General features: G+C 47.2%; 1 protein-coding gene across 2 annotated transcripts; it reads right to left on the reverse strand.

Annotated features, from left to right (window-relative positions):
* Window positions 1–1,465: 1,465 nt before the first annotated feature.
* Window positions 1,466–8,279, reverse strand: MICOS13 (mitochondrial contact site and cristae organizing system subunit 13). 2 transcript variants are annotated; one of them, XM_079961056.1, is made up of 4 exons: window positions 8,146–8,279; window positions 5,188–5,344; window positions 3,969–4,020; window positions 1,466–1,666 (listed from the first exon to the last, which is right to left on the reverse strand). In XM_079961056.1, exons 1-4 carry the CDS (start codon window positions 8,172–8,174, stop codon window positions 1,569–1,571), a joined length of 336 nt encoding a protein of 111 aa, XP_079817182.1. In that variant the 5' UTR covers window positions 8,175–8,279; the 3' UTR covers window positions 1,466–1,568. The 2 variants fall into 2 exon arrangements, with proteins under 2 accessions (XP_079817182.1, XP_079817183.1); XM_079961057.1 differs by having other exon boundaries at window positions 8,059–8,176.
* Window positions 8,280–20,935: the final 12,656 nt, after the last annotated feature.

Below are 20,935 nucleotides of genomic sequence, written 5' to 3' on the forward strand. Positions count from 1 at the left end.
CCCCCCAAAGTTGATGGGCTTTTTTTCGGATCCAAGTTGCTGAGCTTTTTTTAAAATTTAACCCCAAAATTGTTGAGTTTTCTTTAGGATTTAACCCAAAGTTGTTGAGTTTTCTTTAGGATTTAACCCAAAGTTGTTGAACTTTTTTTAAGATTGAAGTTGCTGAACTTTTCTTAGGATTTTACCCCAGGACATATACTGCCACAGGGGCCTCATTAAATCAACCGGCGGGCCGGATTAGGCCCCAGAAACAGACTTTGGCCATGCCTGGTGTAGACCCTTTCCCTTTTCCCCACAAAGGCAAACAGCAGCCCAGAACTTTCATTCTCCCCTGCTCTGTGGTGCGCATTGGGCGCCACCCACCCAACTGCTGTCCCATTGCCCTCACACTACTACAATTCCCAGAGTTCCCTGCAAAGAGTAAAAGCACTCTGGGAATTGTAGCTCTGTGAGGAACAGGGGTGTGTGTGTCTCCTACCGACTCTCAGCACCCTTATCAAACTACAATTCCCAAAATTCTTTGGGGGTTTAGTTTAGTTTCCCCACAGAAACTAAAGCTTAATTAACTAGGCACTGAACACAGAGCAGGTCCGCCGCTGCCCGGGTGCAGTTGAAAGTGCTTGGACTACTGCAATGCACTCTCCGTGGGGCTACCTTTGAAGGTGACTTGGAAACTACAACTAATCCAGAATGCGGCAGCTAGACTGGTGACTGGGAGTGGCCGCTGAGACCATATAACACCAGTCCTGAAAGATCTTCATCGGCTCCCAGTGTGTTTCTGAGCACAATTTAAAGTGTTGCTGCTGACCTTGAAAGCCCTAAAAGGCCTCAGCCCAATAATGACGGTGGAGGATCCAAAAAATTCTCTTCCTAGAGTGATAGAAAAGATTCAAGAATTTGGGGAAGTGGCAGGATTTAAATTTAACAGAAACAAAACTAAGCTATTAGTAAAAAATTATATATTCTGGACAGTCTTTTCTATCCACGGTCAATGTTTGCCTCTTTATATTTAACATAAATAAAAACATTCAAAATATAACAGGAATTGGGTTCATGTATCCATTTCCGAGCACAATTCAAAGTGTTGGTGCTGAACTTTAAAGCCCTAAACGGCCTTGGCCCAGTATACCAGAAGGAGGGTCTCCACCCCCATCGTCCAGCCTGGACACCGAGGTCCAGCTCCGAGTGCCTTCTGGCATTTCCCTCCCTGCGAGGAATGAAGTTACAGGGAACCAGGCAGAGGGCCTTCTCGGTGGTGGCGCCCGCCCTGTGGAACGCCCCCCCAGCAGATGTCAAGGAAACAAACAACTATCTGACTTTTAGAAGACATCTGAAGACAGCCCTGTTTAGGGAAGCTTTTAAATGTTTGATGTTTTATTGTGTTTTTCATATCCTGTTGGGAGCCGCCCAGAGTGACTGGGGAAACCCAGCCAGATGGGCAGGATATAAATAATGATTCTTACTCTTCTTATAAAGTCTTTTATTGCAGCCCTTGAGAAACAGGGGCCAGACTGGTGCTGAACACCTCCCCATTAAAGGCGGAAAGAGGGGGCCTTATCAGAGAGGCTTCATTTGATGAGGTCCTTCATCTGCTTCCATCCATTCTGGGTATATTCACTGGCCCTGGTGGGGGCTACGGAGAGAGCGCCGATTGTCGTCCGAACCCCTGCAGGAAAAAAACCAACAACAAGAGCAACAAGAAAATTAAAGCAAGAAACTGCAACGGAAAGTTGCAGCATGGGAAAAGGATGGTACTTTCTATCATATGTGGTGGGAATGTAAAAAGGTGAAGAGCTTCTGGGAATTGATTTATAATGAACTGAAGAAAATGTTGAAATATACATTTGCCAAGAAACCAGAGGCTTTCCTTTTAGGAATTATAGGAAATGAAATAAATAGAAAGGATTGTAAACTCTTTCAATATGCAGTAACAGCGGCGAGAATATTACTGGCCCAGAATTGGAAACAAGAACAAGTACCAACATTAGAGGAGTGGAGAATGAAGCTGATGGATTATGCAGAACTGGACAAATTGACAGGAAAGATTAGATATCTACGAGACCAAAAGTTTATCGAGGACTGGGGAAAGTTGGTGGACTATTGGGAAAGCATAAGTGATAGACAAATAACGTTAGTGGCATTAAAAGAAGCTCTGTAAAAGTCAAAGAAATATTGCAAAAAAGTTAAACAGGTTTCAAAGGGTATATTGAAAGGCAATAGTGAATTTAAGAAATGTGTATTTAAAAATTAAATTTGGATGATTATCAGAGAGGCTGAAGGAAGTCTAAAAGTGAAAAATTTGTTAAAGTTGAAATGTGATGTGTTATGTATTTTTATTTGGAAATTAATAAAAAAAATTATATATAAAAAAAAGAAAGTTGCAGCATGGACTGATATCACTGCTGAGAATTCCATTCCCCCCACTGCCAGCCAAGTTGGCAATCTGCAGCCACTGAGCATGCTCAGTCCCCAACAAACGGTCTGTGTATCTTTTCCACTGTTTTTTTGCCGGGGGGGGGGCATGTTTCCATTTGTTTGTTTATTGCATTTATCCCAGCTTTTTCCCCCTCCAAGGAGCTCAGAGGTGGCGTGTGTTAGAATTCCTGCTCCATGATTGCAGTCATGGGATTGTTGTCTATCTCATGACGGTGTATGTTTTGACTCCACAGAGTGGGAAGTGACGGAGACAGGATGTTTTGTGTTATTGTGTTCCGTGAAGTGGGACTATTGTCCTTTTGCTGTCTGATGCTAGAGAGAGAGGGAGCCATGTTGCAGTGCTCCGTGTGTTTATATGTAAATAAAGTAGATTAGCCAAAATGCTGAGTTGCTGAGGTCTGCCACATAAACTGCGCAAACTCTGCAGATCCCTAAGTGTGCTGATGACTGTTGGCATCGGTCGCTGTGATGTTTGGGCTGAAGAAAGCTTTTTAAAGCTCCCGAACAAACGACCAGGAGGGAGAGAACATGCCAGTCCGGCATGTGTCTCTGCCAGGGTCCTACTCGAGTGTAGGCTGAACTCCTGACAACATGTACACGGTTCTTCTCCCCATTTTATTTCCCCACAACCATCCCGCAAGGTACGTTAGGCTGAGAGAGGCAGCGACTGGCCCAAGGTGGCCCAGTGAGCTCTGTGGATGAGCGGAGGATTTGAACCGCTCAAAATGACGTCACGCGCATGCGCAGAAGCGGCAAATTGCGACCCGCGCACATGCAGACGCGGGGTGCATTCTGCTCATGTTGCGAACGGGGCTCTGGGATGGATCCCGTTCGCAACCAGAGGTACCATTGTATCCTTAACCTCTATCAGGGATTTTAAGCACTGAGGTTCAGACCCACTTGGAATTTTCTGTATAACGGGTGATAAAGACCGAGCATAAAAACGACATCGTAGCAAGACGTGAGAGACAGTTTCCACATCTATCAGGCCGCAGGGGCAGACTCGCTCTGCGTACGGTTTACCCACATATTTGCCCGGGGGGAAGAAGATAATAGGAATTGGCATGTGTCAGGGGTTGAATGTATGGAAGTGAGAGCTGGACCATAAAGAAGGCTGATCGCCAAAGAATTGATGCTTTTTAATTATGGTGCTGGAGGAGACTCTTGAGAGTCCCATGGACTGCAAGATCAAACCTCTCCATTCTGAAGGAAATCAGCCCTGAGTGCTCACTGGAAGGACAGATCCTGAAGCTGAGGCTCCAAGACTTTGGCCACCTCATGAGAAGAGAAGACTCCCTGGAAAAGACCCTGATGTTGGGAAAGATGGAGGGCACAAGGAGAAGGGGGCGACAGAGGACGAGATGGTAGGACAGTGTTCTCGAAGCTACCAGCATGAGTTTGACCAAACTGCGGGAGGCAGTGGAAGACAGGAGTGCCTGGCGTGCTCTGGTCCAGGGGGTCACGAAGAGGCGGACACGACTAAACGACTAAACAACAACAACAACACCAGGGGTTGAATTAAAAAGCCTTACCTGAGTTCCAGTAGCTGCAGAGAGAGAATTCAGTCTTTGGGACAGCCGGGAGCTGGAGGAATGAAGAACACAAGCAAGGCATATAAAAAAAGGCTAGTGGCTCCTTGAAAACAGCTTGCATTGTAAAAGGTTCTGGATTCAAGACCTAGGAATCTCTGTTTAGAGCAGGTGTAGGGAACCTGTCAGCCATCAATGCCACTGGATTCCACCAGCCCCAAAGAGCATTTGTGCAATGGTCAGAGATGCAGGACGCTGCCTGCAGCTCTTCACATGAAGGGCAATGTATAAATTTAATGAATAATAATAATAATAATTTATTATTTATACCCCGCCCATCTGGCTGGATTTCCCAACCACTCTGGGCAGCTTCCAACAAAACACTAAAATACATTAACCTATTAATCATTAAAAGCTTCCCTAAACAGTAATAATAATTTATTATTTGAATAATACACACACACACACACAATTTATATATGAATAAAATAAATACAATTTTATACCTGACTTCCTTCAGTAAGGTTTTCTTTTGAAATGTTTAAGATCTTTTTTTAAAAAAATAAAATATTATCTTTGCTGGGTTAAATGCACATTCTGCAGTTGGCCTCCTCTGTCATTCTTCCTTTTGAAATCTTTTAGAGTATTTTAGTTTTCTGTTGATTTCTTTGAATACCTTTCGGGTTGCTCGTTCTTCCTCCGCCGCTGCCGCCACCACCAGGTTTGTGGTTTGGTGAACCAGCTTATACTCGAGTAAATAAGTTTTCCAGGTTTTTTGGTGCTAAAATTAGGTGCCTCCGCTTATATTTGGGTCGGCTTATACTCGAGTATATACGGTGTGTGTACACACACACACACACACCAAAACAAGTTTGCCATCATTACATAGGTTTGGGCACCAGGAAAAAACATTCCTTCTTTCATAAAACCTTTGGATTTCAATTATCTATGGGCTTACTGCATGGGTGGGGTGTTTCAATCTAGATTTATTTATTTTTTAAAAAAGAGAGAACTGCCTTTTGGATTTATTTATTTATTTTTGCAATGCTAGTTCTAAGGTGTGCATGTGTCGTCTTTTTGCTTAAAATATATGCAAGCCGGTTTGAGTTGCCGTGGCAAAAAAAGCAGAGCGAGCAGATGCTAAAATTTAATAAATAATAGTCATAATACTCAAGAGGTCTGGGAAACCACAGCGAAGCCAAATTCTCCGATGACCTCTTACCTTCCAGCCAAAATATTTCGCCCATTCTTCCACAGCTGGGGGGAGCGCTTCTTGGGCTTTACGGAGGGCTTCGGCCCCCTCCTCGCCCCCGCTCAGCAAACCTTGGCTGTAAACCACGTAGATGGCTCCCCCTGCCAGACCGCCTTTGACCAGGAACCTGAGCAGAAAAATCATAGGATCACAGAATTGTAATAATAATAATAGTAATAAAATTTTATTTGTATCCTGCCCTCCCCGGCCAAGGCCAGGCTCAGAGCAGCTAACATCATAAAAACAACACAATATGCATAAAAACAGACATCAATTAATTAATTGTAGAGTTGGAAGGGACCCGTAGGGTCATCCATCCCAACCCGGGGAATGCCCAATGCAGGGCTCAAACCCACAACCGTGAGATTAAGATAGAATCATAGAATGATAGAGTTGGAAGAGACCACAAGGGCCATCGAGTCCAACCCCCTGCCAAGCAGGAAACACCATCAGAGCACTCCTGACATATGGTTGTCAAGCCTCTGCTTAAAGACCTCCAAAGAAGGAGACTCCACCACACTCCTTGGCAGCAAATTCCACTGTCAAACAGCTCTTACTGTCAGGAAGTTCTTCCTAATGTTTAGCTGGAATCTTCTTTCTTGTAGTTTGGAACCATTGCTCCGTGTCCGCTTCTCTGGAGCAGCAGAAAACAACCTTTCTCCCTCCTCTATGTGACATCCTTTTATATATTTGAACATGGCTATCATATCACCCCTTAACCTCCTCTTCTCCAGGCTAAACATGCCCAGCTCCCTTAGCCGTTCTTCATAAGGCATCGTTTCCAGGCCTTTGACCATTTTGGTTGCCCTCCTCTGGACACGTTCCAGTTTGTCAGTGTCCTTCTTGAACTGTGGTGCCCAGAACTGGACACAGTACTCCAGGTGAGGTCTGACCAGAGGATTCTTGGGGGAAGTTAATAATGAGTTATTGGCTTGGGGGTTTTCTTTTTCGTTATGTATTTTGTGTTTTTATGCCGCAACCCGTCCTGTGATCTTTGGATGAAGGGCAGTATACAAATTTAATAAGATAATAATAATAAACTTCCTTCCTCAGCGGGAGGGGATGAACTCTGCATATGCTCAGAGGCACCAGAGATTTTGCTAACAAAGGGCAGCCAAATGTCAAAGAAATTTGTGTTGGTCATGGGACAGGCAGAATTCCAACAGGTAAAGTTTCCTCCTCTTCTGCCCATAGACACAATGAGAGGGGCTGATTTTTTTGGGGGGGGGCACTGTGTTAATAGGCAGAGGGCAGCCCTGGAAAGAGAGGGGGAAGGTGCAAAATAAACCCCCAAATCATAGGCGTAGTCAAGAGTGGGGGGCAGAAATCAATACAAATACAAAGCAAAATGAGGCTCTGTCCCCCTCAACAAAAATCCTGGCTACGCCCCTGCCCCAAATAAATTATCAAGCTTCTGTACAACACTCAGAACTGCTGGAAGTGGAATTAATAATAATAATAATAATAATAATTTATTATGTATACCCCGCCCATCTGGCTGGGTTTCCCCAGCCACTCTGGGCAGCTTCCAAAACAATATTAAAATACAGTAATGCATCAAACATTAAAAGCTTCCCTAAACAGGGCTGCCTTCAGATGTCTTCTAAAAGTTTGGTAGTTATTTTTCTCTTTGACATCTGTTGGGAGGGTGTTCCACAGGGCGGGCACCACCACCGAGAAGGCCCTCTGCCTGGTTCCCTGTAACTTGGCTTCTCGCAGAGAGGGAACCACCAGAAGGCCCTCGGTGCTGGACCTCAGCGTCCGGGCAGAACGATGGGGGTGAAGATGCTTCTTCAGGTATACTGAGCCGAGGCCATTTAGGGCTTTAAAGGTCAGCACCAACACTTTGAATTGTGCTCAGAAACCTACTGGGAGCCAATGTAGGTATTTCATGACCAGTGTTATGTGGTCTCGGCGGCTGCCCCCAGTCCCCAGTCTAGCTGCTGCATTCTGGATTAATTGCAATTTCTGGGTCACCTTCAAAGGTAGCCCCACGTAGAGTGCATTGCAGTAGTCCAAGCGGGAGATAACCAGAGCATGCACCACTCTGGCCAGACAGTCTGCGGGCAGATAGGGTCTCATCCTGTGTACCAGATGGAGCTGGTAGACAGCTGCCCTGGACACAGAATTGACCTGCGCCTCCAATGGACAATTGTGAGTCCAAAATGACTCCCAGGCTGCGCACCTGGTCCTTTCAGGGGCACAGTTACCCCCAGTTAGTTTTTGCCAGTGAAATGGGAGGGACTGTTTGGACCCAACAGATTACAGTGGAAAGAGCTCACAAAGACATATTTTGCAGTTACAGATAGGTAGCCGTGTTGGTCTGCCATAGTCAAAACAAAATAAAAAAATTCCTTCTAGTAGCACCTTAAAGACCAACTAAGTTAGTTCTAGGTATGAGCTTTCATGTGCATGCACACTTCTTCAGATACACATGTATCTGAAGAAGTGTGCATGCACACGAAAGCTCATACCTAGAACTAACATATTTTGCAAAATGTGATCCCTTTTGGTATCAGGATTTGCTTGGGGGAATAAATATTATGACAGTGAGATCAGCACCAACATTATTACCCCAAGAAAAATCAGAATACATAATCTTTATTTGCATCAGCCCCTAGCCATAGCAACCAAAGAAGGAATAAAAGCTGTTTTAATATTTCTGGGCACCAGCATATCCAAATGCACAGGGAGGAGGTTTCTATTTCATTTTAAAATGCACATTTCAGCTCAGAACATGCCAAAATAAAATGGGGGTGGAACAGAAGGGTGTTTTTCTTTTCTTTTTTTGCTGCTGGGATTTGCACAAAAGCTCCAAAAGAACCAGGAGGCATTTCCCACCTGGTCATCCTTGCTCCCCATTGAACGTAAGGAGAAAAAGAAATTAAAACACAAAGAAATCAAAGGAGCCCCGCCCGCCCGACTCACTTGACAATGGGGAAGATGCGGGGAGCCATGACGGGGCGACGTCTCCGCGCGCGGCGCAAGGGCAGCTCGGCGCCCGCCCGCACCGTTTCCAGAGAACCCAGCCAGCCAGCCAGCGACGCCTCTCGCGGGACTTTTCGGGAATTGTAGTCCGAAGGCGGGCGGGCGAGTCACATGCCCTCCCACTGAAAGTCCGCTCTAGCCTTCCGACTCGTTGGTTGCACCTTCAACTCAAGGTTTTCTTCTTGGTTAAAGGGAGAGAAAGGCGCTTGGCAGCCTCTGTGTTTTGTGTTTTTTTTTTTTAAAAAAACAGAACATTTATTCGGGAGTAAGTCCCAAACATAAGCATTTGCCCGTTTTTTATTTTGCAGATTTAGTGGGGGGGTTTTTTTTTGGGGGGGTGCGGATCATGCTGCAACATTTCGTTGCAGTTCCCGCTCATTGGAAAAAGTCCCTACCAGAGAAGAATGGAAAATCAGTTTGATGGACTATGCCGAAATGGCCAAAAATGACCGGAAGAATCAGAAATCAGGAAGACCAAAATATTAATAAGGAATGGGGGAAATTTATAACTTATCTTAAAGACCATTGCAAACAGTTAACAGGACTGGAATATCACTTGTACAGTGGTACCTTGGGTTACAGACGCTTCAGGTTACAGACTCCACTAACCCAGAAATAGTAAAGGTAAAGGTAAAGGTACCCCTGCCCATACGGGCCAGTCTTGACAGACTCTGGGGTTGTGCGCCCATCTCACTCAAGAGGCCGGGGGCCAGCGCTGTCCGGAGACACTTCCGGGTCACGTGGCCAGCGTGACATCGCTGCTCTGGCGAGCCAGAGCCGCACACGGAAACGCCGTTTACCTTCCCGCTGGTAAGCGGTCCCTATTTATCTACTTGCACCCGGAGGTGCTTTCGAACTGCTAGGTTGGCAGGCGCTGGGACCGAGCAGCGGGAGCGCACCCCGCCGCAGGGATTCGAACCGCCGACCTTTCGATCGGCAAGCCCTAGGCGCTGAGGCTTTAACCCACAGCGCCACCTGCGTCCCCCAGAAATAGTACCTCGGGTTAAAAACTTTGCTTCAGGATGAGACATAGCTGTCAAGTGTCCCTTATTTGGAGGGACAGTCCCTTATTCCAGCGCCATGTCCCGCTGCTGTCCCTTATTGATGGATGTCCCTTAAATGTCCCTTAAATGATGTCCCTTAAATTTCAAAGGAAGCAGCTCCTCTCCCTCCCTGCTGGCCAGGGAGGAGGGAGGCTCCAACTGTGTTGCTTGGCTGCGTTGCTCACCCAATAAGAAGTCTAAGAACGACTGGGGGGTGGAGCTTGCATGCCTTGTGTGTGGCTAGTTAATGCAAGCTGAGGAGGTTTTTGAATGCTGGATGCCATTTTGTTGCATGTGCTGCTGCAAACTTTGCAGTGCAAAGCCAGGCTGGGGAGCCATCTTAAGCTGAGGCTGCATAGGCCTTGTGGTGCATGTGATTCAGATTCTATTCAGTTGAACCTCTGGTTACAAAGTTGGTTGGACAGTGTTCTCAAAGATATCAGCATGAGTTTGACCAGACTGCAGGAGGACAGGAAGACTGGAGTGCCTGGAACAGGTGAGGCTGCAGGTTCCTTATTTTGGCTGCTGGTCCCTTCTTTTCAAGGCTGCTGGTCCCTTATTTTCAAATCTGTAAGTTGACAGCTATGGGATGAGAACAGAAATCGTGCTCCATCAGCGACAGCGGGAGGCCCCATTAGCTAAAGTGGTGCTTCAGGTTAAGAACAGTTTCAGGTTAAGAACGGACCTCCGGAACGAATTAAGTACTTAACCCGAGGTACCACTGTAGTTTAATGGTGAATTTTAGACACGACAGAGAAGGTAGAAGATTTTGGATCATCATAAAAGATGGAGGAGGAAATGATTAACGATAAGTCCCACAAAGGGGAAGAGGGAACTCCAGGAGATTCTTCGGAATCTTGTTTTTCTGTTGTATGTTCGATGTGCAACTGTAAAATTTTAATTTGAAAAAACAAATAAATAAATTATATATAAGGGACGGGGGGTGGCGCTGTGGTCTAAACCACTGAGCCTCCTGGGCTTGCTGATTGGAAGGTCAGCAGTTCGAATCCCCGCAATGGAGTGAGCTCCCGTTGCTCGGTCCCTGCTCCTGCCAACCTAGCAGTTCAAAAGCACGTCAAAGTACAAGTAGATAAATAGGTACCACTCTGGCGGGAAGGTCAACGGCGTTTCCGTGCTCTGCTCTGGTTCTCCAGAAGCGGCTTAGTCCTGCTGGCCACATGACCCGAAAAAACTGTCTGCAGACAGACCCCTGCTCCCTTGGCCTGAAAGCAAGATGAGCGCGCAACCTGAGTTGTTCACGACTGGACCTAACGGTCAGGGGTACCTTTACCTTTACCTATATACAGTGGTACCTCAGGTTACATACGCTTCAGGTTACAGACTCCGCTAACCCAGAAATATTACCTCAGGTTAAGAACTTTTCTTCAGGATGAGAACAGAAATCGCACAGCGGCAGCAGGAGGCCCCATTAGCTAAAGTGGTGCTTCAGGTTAAGAACAGTTTCAGGTTAAGAACGGACCTCCGGAATGAATAAAGTTCTTTACCCGAGGTACAACTGTATAGGACTTCTCTTACTTTGCATAATTTCTCGATCAACATTTACTATGCTGCATGATGTATTCTCCTTCTGGTGGGACGTGGGTGGCTCTGTGGTCTAAACCACGGAAGGTCGGCAGTTCGAATCCCCGCGACGGGGTGAGCTTATATATTATCTATTTGTAACCATTGTGTGGATTTCTGTTTAACTTTTATATGTTGATATTATTTTTTTTATACTATTCTAATGATTGTTGAATGTTTTTTGATGTAGGTTGCCTATTTTAAAGTTATGTTTTATTATCACATTTTGTATTGCATTAGATTGTTGTAAGATGTACAGTGGTACCTCGGATTACAGACGCTTCAGTTTACAGACCCAGAAATAGTACTTCAGGTTAAGAACTTTGCTTCAGGATGAGAACAGAAATCGCATGGTGGCTGCATGGCAGCAGCAGGAGGCCCCATTAGCTAAAGTGATGCTTCAGGTTAAGAACAGTTTCAGGTTAAGAACGGACCTCCGGAACGAATTAAGTTCTTAACCCGAGGTACCACTGTATATAAAAGAAAAAGCCGGTTACAAAATAAGAATAATCTGAATGGGCCTCTGTTATTGGGATGGTCCAAGCTGGCATCCTCAACCTTCAGCCCTCCAGATGTTTTGGACTACAATTCCCATCATCCCTGACCACTGGTCCTGCTTGCTAGGGATCATGGGAGTTGTAGGCCAAAACATCTGCAGGGCCGCAGGTTGGGAATGCCCGGTCCAAGGTGACGTTGCATCAGTTTAACCCACCCCAAATGATCAGGTTGTTGAGTCTCTGGGGTGGTTTGTCCCAGGGGGCCAGAGAGGCAAGCAGGGGGCCGATTCAAAGGCTGAGCCTGAGAGATGGATGGAGAGGCCCCCATCCCACAATTTTAACAAGTCCCCCCTCTTTTTCCCCAAAAGCCACATGAGATTGCTTCTGCCACCACCATCACGTGGTGCCAGAATCCGGCCCAATTCACATGCAGCACAGCACAGAGACAAAAATCTCCGTGGAAATAGCTCCTCCAACGCTCTTCTAGAAGTTTCCACTGGGAGGCCGGGATAGCGCACGGCTGCCGCCACCTTGTGGCCATCAGGAATAGCAGCCAGAGCAGTATCTTTAAAACTGGATTTTAAAAAAAAAATACATTTCACACACCTGACATGCACATTCTTAACTCAGCCCATGAGTTTATTATTATTTCAAATTAGCACATCTGAAAGGAAGTCCTTTCCTCTGCACTTAAACAGCCATTTTATAGGATCGGCTGCGGTTATTTTTAGATGCGGCCCTCGTTTTATTAGGGAACTTAGCCGTTTCCTGGCATATTGGGAAGAACTGGAATGCTGGGGTATGCAAATTGCAATTCATTGGCACCCACGAATCAAATTCCAACGAAGACCGCAATCCCATTGGGCACAATAGCTAAGCGTGCTCATTGTATTAATTGTCTTATAATAATTTTGCCCTGGTTTTCTAGCAAAAGGGGACGACGACTCCCAGAGTGGCTTGCAAAGGTCAGTGGCAAGGCAGCTCCTGCAGTCTAAAAGGCTTGTGGCCTTTTTTCCCTTTATTTAAAGACACAACAGATAAGGAAAATGAGAGGAGGAGGGAGGAGGAAAATGCAAACACAAGGCACCAGTGCTTAAACTTTCCGGCAGGGGTCAGCAAACTTTTTCAGCAGGGGGCCGGTCCACTGTCCCTCAGACCTTCTGGGGGGGGGGCAGACAATCTTGGGAACGGCTTTGACTGGCCGGCTAAACCAGGTGAGGGGAGCCAATGGGTCTCAAGCCCTCAGTGAGTTAGGGGCTGCCCTTGCATGTGGAGACAGGCTCTGGCGGACAGAATGGACAAGACCCAGAATGGGTCCAAGAAGGCGGTTTCTGCCTGTGCTGCAGAGGGAAGCGAGGTGCAGGTGGGGCTCATCCACCTGGGAAGGGAGCCCATCTAGAAGAAGGAAAACTCTGATCCCCAACCTCCACTGTCTTGCAGGATATCTTTGGGAGAAGAAAATGCTCAGGAGTAAGCCTTGCTTCTTGGGAGAAGGGCAATGACAGGCCTAGACAGCATCTTGAGAAGTAGAGACATCACCTTGCCAACAAAGGTCCGTATAGTTAAAGCTATGGTTTTCCCAGTAGTGATGTATGGAAGTGAGAGCTGGACCATAAAGAAGGCTGATCGCCGAAGAATTGATGCTTTTGAATTATGGTGCTGGAGGAGACTCTTGAGAGTCCCATGGACTGCAAGAAGATCAAACCTCTCCATTCTGAAGGAAATCAGTCCTGAGTGCTCACTGGAAGGACAGATTGTGAAGCTGAGGCTCCAGTACTTTGGCCACCTCATGAGAAGAGAAGACTCCCTGGAGAAGACCCTGATGTTGGGAAAGATGGAGGGCACAAGGAGAAGGGGGCGACAGAGGACGAGATGGTTGGATAGTGTTTTCGAGGTTACCAGCATGAGTCTGACCAAGCTGCGGGGGGCAGTGGAGGACAGGAGTGCCTGGCGTTCTCTGGTCCATGGGGTCACGAAGAGTCGGACACGACTAAACGACTAAACAACAACAAAGCCTTGCACAAATCTAGAGTGGAGTCCCTAAGGCGCTTTGCACTCCTCCTTCCAGCCAAGCTGGTGCCCAACGTCTTGTTCTGTTTTCCTTTGGACCAGCAAAGCCGAGAGGGGGGTCTTGTTGTCTGGGCAGCTCAGAACCTCCAGACACCTGGCCAAGGCCTGTGCCGCAGGGAGGTCACTACAGTCATAAGGTAAAGGTAAACGGACCCCTGACCATTAGGTCCAGTCGTGGCCGACTCTGGGGTTGCGGCGCTCATCTCGCTTTATTGGCTGAGGGAGCCAGCGTACAGCTTCCGGGTCATGTGGCCAGCAGGATTAAGCCGCTTCTGGCGAACCAGAGCAGTGCACGGAAACACTGTTTACCTTCCTGCCGGAGTGGTACCTATTTATCTACTTGCACTTTGATATGCTTTTGAACTGCTAGGTTGGCAGGAGCAGGGACCGAGCAACGGGAGCTCACTCCGTCACGGGGATTCGAACCGCCGACCTTCTGATTGGCAAATCCTAGGCTCTGTGGTTTAACCCATAGCGCCACCCGCGTCCCTCACTACAGTCATATCTCGGGTTAAATATGCTTCGAGTTGAGCACGTTCGAGTTGCACTCCTCAGCAACGGAGCGCGCTACTTCTGGGTTTCGTGGCTTGCGCATGCGCAGACGCTCAAAATGACGTCACGCACATGCGCAGAAGCGGCGAAAAGCGACATGCGCATGCGCAGATGCGCCGTCGCTAGTTACGTTCACCTCTAGATGCGAACGGGGCTCCGGAACGGATCCCGTTCGTATCTAGGCGTACCACTGTAATCCTTCACTGCCAAAGGCACCCTCCATTGTCCCTCGAGACAGATGGGGGCCTGATGGATTTTCTGTAGGGCACGCAATGTAGGGTGATTGTACATGCTCAAAACATCCCTTGTGGGTGAAGGGTTGTGTTTCGCCTCTGCGCGTTCTCCATCTGCTTTGTATAATTAAATCTGCATCAGACCACAAACCCTCACGAAAATCCATCAGGGTGCGACTTTCTCCCGAGCTGAAAAAGTGCACAGAGGTGCTGTGGTTCTGAATTTTACATTTACCCCCCCAAACACACCGCCTCCACCCTGAGTTATTCCCTGCCCCAGGGCAACTCTGATCAGTGGACTCGGGTTCTAGTAAACACACATACTGGATCCTGCAAGCCTTTGAAGTCTGTAAACCCTGGCATGTTTAGGGAAGCTTTTGATGTTTGTTGTATTACAGTATTTTAATATTTTTTTGGAAGCTGCCCAGAGTGGCTGGGGAAGCCCAGCCAGATGGGTGGGATATTAATAAATAATAATAATAATAATAATAATAATAATAATAATAATAATAATAATAATAATGTAAAGCCTCCAGGTACTGAGGCAGTCTACCATAGGATGTCAGGAGCAGCAACAAGGGAGGCCTCGTGCCCTGTTTGTGGCCTTCCTGGAGCTACCTGGTCACTGTTGAAAATGCGGTGCTGGGTTAAATGGAACAGATCCATTTATTGTGGTTCTCAGTTTCCATAACAGCCTTTTCGTATGCTGTCTTCACTGAAATATGCATTTTAACGCACACTTTCTCCTCTACTTTGTGCAATTCTGCGCACATTACTTGGCTGGAGAATTTAGCATTGAATTACTAGGATAATGTGCAGATTTTCAAAGGATGGCTGCATTTCGGTTCTTGCGGGGTTTCAGAAACTGCAAACTGAATTTAATCCCCGTTTCCGCCACCTTTTCTTTGAACTCTTCTAAGGGGAAATCAAGAAGATCAAACCTCTCCATTCGGAAGGAAATCAGCCCTGCGTGCTCACTGGAAGGACAGATCCTGAAGCTGAGGCTGCAAGACTTTGGCCACCTCGTGAGAAGAGAAGACTCCCTGGAAAAGACCCTGATGTTGGGAAAGATGGAGGGCACAAGGAGAAGAGGACAACAGAGGACGAGATGGTGGGACAGTGTTCTCGAAGCTACCAGCATGAGTCTGACGCAACTGCGGGAGGCAGTGGAAGACAGGAGTGCCTGGCGTGCTCTGGTCCAGGGGGTCACGAAGAGGCGGACACGACTAAACGACTAAACAACAACAAGGGGAAATCAAAACACAGCAACACTCTCTCAAGAGAAAAATAAAAGTCTTTCATCTGAAGCAATTGAGACTCCAGCCCGGTCCCTATTTATTCAAATAAATTCCATTTGCTTGGGGGTTTTTTTGGGTTTTTTTATTATTCAATAAAAGTCATAAGATTCTTAAGACCACAGCAAGTTGCTGGACACTCAAGTCTATTGGTATGATTTCACCTGCAAACATCGGAAATTCTTGCAGCAGTAATTGTCAATGGAAAAGTTGGTGGGTGGGGGGTGAACGGGGAAGTGAAGGACTATGATAATCCCCCCTCCCCTCTTATTTTCACACAGTACTTCAAAATGTCCTTTTAAGGTGGAGAGAAGGAATGTGGTTGGCAGGTGGGGGTTATAGGTATATATTTATATTTATATATATATATATATTTAAATATATATATATTTCTTTTTCAAGTTCAAAATTAAGGTTCAGCCATCATGAAACCACTCCATAGCAGAAATAGAACGACATTGTACAAATCACATACGGAATTGATGGTTTTTAAGTATTAAAAAAACCTGTATTTACAGCTGTAAACGTGGACTTTAGAAAAACAACAACTCACAAATCATTCACACTGTTCCAGGCACCCTCCGTACACTCCCTCTGTTCCGAGAGGTGCCACACACACACACACACACACACACACACACACCTCCCAAAGCTCTGGAAAAGCGGTAGGCAATTCTGATGGAGCCCGTGGCAGAACTTGGAAATTCCTCCTCGATGAGATATAGCCACTTGAGATGTCAACCCTGCCTGGAATTTCCTTGGCTTTCTTGAAGTGGGCCTGGGCAAACCCAGTGTTTGTCCTGCAAATGGGCTCTTTGGCGGCTGACTTGGAAAACGGCGTTGGCTTTTCAATAACGCAGAGAATTTCATTTCGGTGTTCTGTGTTGTTGGTTTTTTTCAATCCAAAGTGCCTCGTGGGCATTATTTCACCCTTAACAACAACCCTTTAAAGCGGGCCAGTATTAATTCCCTCTCTGCGTGTTGCCCATTGCAGATTTCGGAGGGCGAAGAGAATACTGGTTCGCTAAGGTGAGATTGAGGTCCATAAATGACAGCGCAACCTTAGGCAACTCTCTACTCGGAAGTAAGTGCCACTGAGCTCAGCGCAGTCCTCAAGAGGGAAGTGGGCATTGGGTGGCAGCTGTTCAGACAGACCCTCTGCCTGTCCTCCTCAGAAGTAACACCCCACTGTGCTGCAATAGGGCTTACCTCTGAGTAGACCTGCAAAAGGTTGCATCGAAAGCCTCCAGACCTGGTGCACTTCCTGGGCGAAGGAGGCAGAGCTTTGTACTTAGAGTGGACAGTTCTCTGTTAGAGCACTGTGTCTGGCCAAAGTTTAGTTTGAAGATGAAGAATCCTAAAAAGGGACAAAAGGCCCATCAACTGCACCTGGTCTGCAGAAGGAGCTGCTACACACCTGGGACTCAGCTACACTCGACAATTACCACATTTTTCGCTCTATAAGACGCACCAGACCACAAGACGCACCTAGTTTTTAGAGGAGGAAAACAAGAAAAAAAATATTCTGAATCTCAGAAGCCAGAACAGCAAGAGGGATCGTTGCGCAGTGAAAGCAGCAATCCCTCTTGCTGTTCTGGCTTCTGGGATAGCTGCGCAGCCTGCATTCGCTCCGTAAGATGCACACACATTCCCCCTTACCTTTTAGGAGGGAAAAAGTGAGTCTTATAGAGCAAAAAATACGGTATATTTTGTAAACATGTGACACTAGATGCCGCTGCAGAGCAGCGATCCGTCACCAATGGGATTTTGCATTGAGAGCTTTTATAGCTTTTATTTTTCTATAGCGGTTTGTTGTGTTTTTTTAAATCAGTGTAGATCCAGCCCTGGAATGAGATGCATATCTGTTTGAACTACAGTAGAGCCATTACTTCTTGATTTGTATCCAGCCATATGTGCAAATTTGTGGGCAGTGGTGAAAATCCTAGGCAACGCCTAGCAGGGCAGAGCTCCCCGGGAGTAAGTCCCATTGAATCCTGCGAGTCGAGTGTGAGGGTTGCAGCCTTCCTCTCTCTCAGGTGCTCTGCTGTACCAGATACTAAACCTGCGACTAGCTTTGGGTGCATGCTTGACAGGACCCTGTAATTTAGTGGCTGAACATCTGCTTTGCATGCAAGAGGTTCCGAGTTCAAGTCCTGGCATCTTCACTGGGAGAGACCCCTTCCCTAGAGGGGTGTTGCAGGCCAGTGTAAACAATACCGATGTCCTGACTCGGTTTAAGGCAGTGTCCTATTTAAGTTGGCCTCAGAACGATGAGGACGAGAGTCGTAGTTTTATTTCTATGGGAAGGTGGGTAGCAGCTGCTCTCCAGGTAAGTGAAACCCTGGGGATCCACTGGACGGAACAGAGATCTGATTGGGTGCAAGGCTGCTTCCTGTTCTTTTCCGCCCAAAAAGGGGGAAGAGACCAGTTCCTTTGGAATGGGAGTTTCCTGAAAAGCTAGAGAGAGGCAGAGAGAGGCAATTCCACTGGCAAAGCCTCTTGCGCCAGAAGTATATTATCCCAATTTTGCAGATGGAAAAACTGAGGCTGGGAGAGCAGAGGTCTTGTCCACTGAGCAAGAGGACTTCACAGTTCCTCAGGCTCCTGACTGCTCTGCTATGCCAGCCCTGGAAAATCAACAAGGCTGGGGGTTAAGGTGCCCTAAACTGCTTTTGCAATTTTGATCGCATGAGAAGCTGGGTTCTGTGGGGGGGTGGGGGGGTGCAGAGACTTCTCAAGCTGCCTGAGGCTTCGCCCCGCCCCTCCCTTAGTTGTTGCTGTTTGCATAGGTAGTTTTTGCAATGTTTAAAGCTGTTTTGCATATTTTGCTCTGAGGGGCGAGGAGGCAAAGCGGAAATCTTGAATGGGCACTTTTCCTAGAAGGAAACTCCAGGCAAAGCGGGGTGTGTGTGTGTGTTTACTTCTTGAGTAAATGCACACACCTAGGATCACTGCGATCAGGGACGCAGGTGGCGCTGTGGGTTAAAGCCTCAGCGCCTAGGGCTTGCCGATCGAAAGGTCGGCGGTTCGAATCCCTGCGGCGGGGTGCGCTCCCGCTGCTCGGTCCCAGCGCCTGCCAACCTAGCAGTTCGAAAGCACCTCCGGGTGCAAGTAGATAAATAGGGACCGCTTACCAGCGGGAAGGTAAACGGCGTTTCCGTGTGCGGCTCTGGCTCTGGCTCTGGCCAGAGCAGCTTTGTCACGCTGGCCACGTGACCCGGAAGTGTCTCCGGACAGCACTGGCCCCTGGCCTCTTAAGTGAGATGGGCGCACAACCCCAGAGTCTGTCAAGACTGGCCCGTACGGGCAGGGGTACCTTTACCTTTACCTAGGATCACTCTGCAAAGTGCCGTCTCTCCCACACCACCAAACTACGCTGGAACTGGCTCCCGACACCTTGGAAACAATAGGGGCTAGAAGCTTGCTCTGTTTGTTTGCTTCTTTAAAAAAGAAATCAAGATTCTCAAGAAGCCTAATCCTGAGGCTCAGCCTACTCTCTGCAGCCACCAGAGAATCGTGCCCTAGCCTGAGGCCTGCTTCTATTTGAAAAAGCCAACTTTTTTTTAAAAAAAAATTAAAATTAAAAAGCTGTTAAATGCAGCTGCAATTTTTTAATAAGGCTCTGACGGTAGAAAAGAAGGGAATCTTCCAAGTTATACACAACTCTCCCACGAACCATCTGCTCATTGGAAAGCGTGTGAGTGTTAAAATGCTTTTTTTTATTTTACCCTTTTTTGGGGGGGGGGTGATTTTTTAAAAAACGAATTTGCTGGAATTTCAGGGGAGGCTGGCAAGGTGTGTGGACCAAATTATTCATGCCCAGACTTTATAAATACACAGGGGAGACTGCGACCCTCCAGAGGTTCAGTTCCAGCTGCCACCCGTTTAAGCCAGCATGCCCAATGGCCGGGGCGAAGGGCGGCAACATCTGGCGAGCCAAAGTTTCTCCATCCCTCTGTTACGCCGCAAGAGCCACACCTGACCTGCAATCCTACACACTCCCACTTACAGTGGTGCCCCGCAAGACGAACGCCTTGCAAGACGGAAAACCCGCTAGACGAAAGGGTTTTCCGTTTTGGAGGTGCTTCGCAAAACGAATTTCCTATGGGCTTGCTTCGCAAGACGAAAATGTCTTGCGAGTTCCTGCGGGTTTTTTTTCCTTCCCCCCTTTTTCTAAGCTGCTAAGCCGCTTATCTGCTTATTCGCTAAGCCGCTAAGCCGCTAAAAGCCGCTAATAGCGCTAATAGCGCTAATCCGCTAAGCCGTCAATGGGCTTGCTTCGCAAGACGAAAAAACCGCTAGACGAAGACTAAGTGGTGCAATACAGGCACCACAGTATTGTCCAATTCAATGGCATGCGCTCCTGGGGGGGTGCCCTCAATTGCGGCATGGCAAGCTGGGGTGTGTGTGTGCCAGGGAGAAAGAGTTGCCTTGCTCTGAGTCTAACAGCACAGCTACACCTCTTCAATGAACATGGTGCTTTCAGACGAAGGCTGTCTTATCTAGTTCAAATGCATCTGAAAGTGGGGAGAAGGCTGTTGTTAACAAGGAGAGCATGTGTTTCGAACGTGGGGCCTGGACGCAGTGGCGTAGCGTGGGGGGTGCAGGGGGGGCCGGCCGCACCGGGCGCAACATCTGGGGGTTAGGGTTAGGGGGCGCAAATCCACGGGTTAGGGGGTGCAAATCCACGGGTTAGGGGGCGCAAATTACTTGCCTTGCCCTGGGTGCTGACAACCCACACTACGCCACTGCCAGGAGTTTATCTCAGTGAAGACCTTACTTGGAAAATCAGTACAAGCCAGGTGGTTAAGAAAGCCCAACAGAGACTCCATCTCCTCAGAGTATTGCGGAAGAACGATGTCAACGAACATTTGATGATCTCCTTCTACCGGTCCACAACAAAAAGTGCCCTTTCATACTGCATCATGGGGCAGGTTCTGCCTTTGAATGGAAAAGATGCCCTCCTTTTTAGGTTTCCTTGATTGGAATTTAATGTTCATGGACTGCGTTGTAAGTCCGCTTTGCAAACAAAGAGACTGATATTCATTAATAATACTTGGGGTGGAATATACCGTATTTTTCGCTCTATAAGACGCACCAGACCACAAGACGCACCTAGTTTTTGGAGGAGGAAAACAAGGAAAAAAATATTCTGAATCTCAGAAGCCAGAACAGCAAGAGGGATCTCTGCGCAGTGAAAGCAGCAATCCCTCTTGCTGTTCTGGCTTCTGGGGTAGCTGCGCAGCCTGCATTCGCTCCATAAGATGCACACACATTTCCCCTTACTTTTTAGGAGGAAAAAAGTGAGTCTTATAGAGCAAAAAATACGGTTATGTGGTTGGGATAGCTTTTCTTAAAAAAAAAACCCTCTACATGGACAGAAGAAGCCCTGAATTGCTTGTTAGATAGCCAGCTGTTGAGGACAGGCTGGCTTGCCTTGGGATATTGCCAAAGTCACC

This window comes from Podarcis cretensis (assembly GCF_951804945.1).
Source record: "Podarcis cretensis genome assembly, chromosome: 18".
Classification (NCBI taxonomy): domain Eukaryota; kingdom Metazoa; phylum Chordata; class Lepidosauria; order Squamata; family Lacertidae; genus Podarcis; species Podarcis cretensis.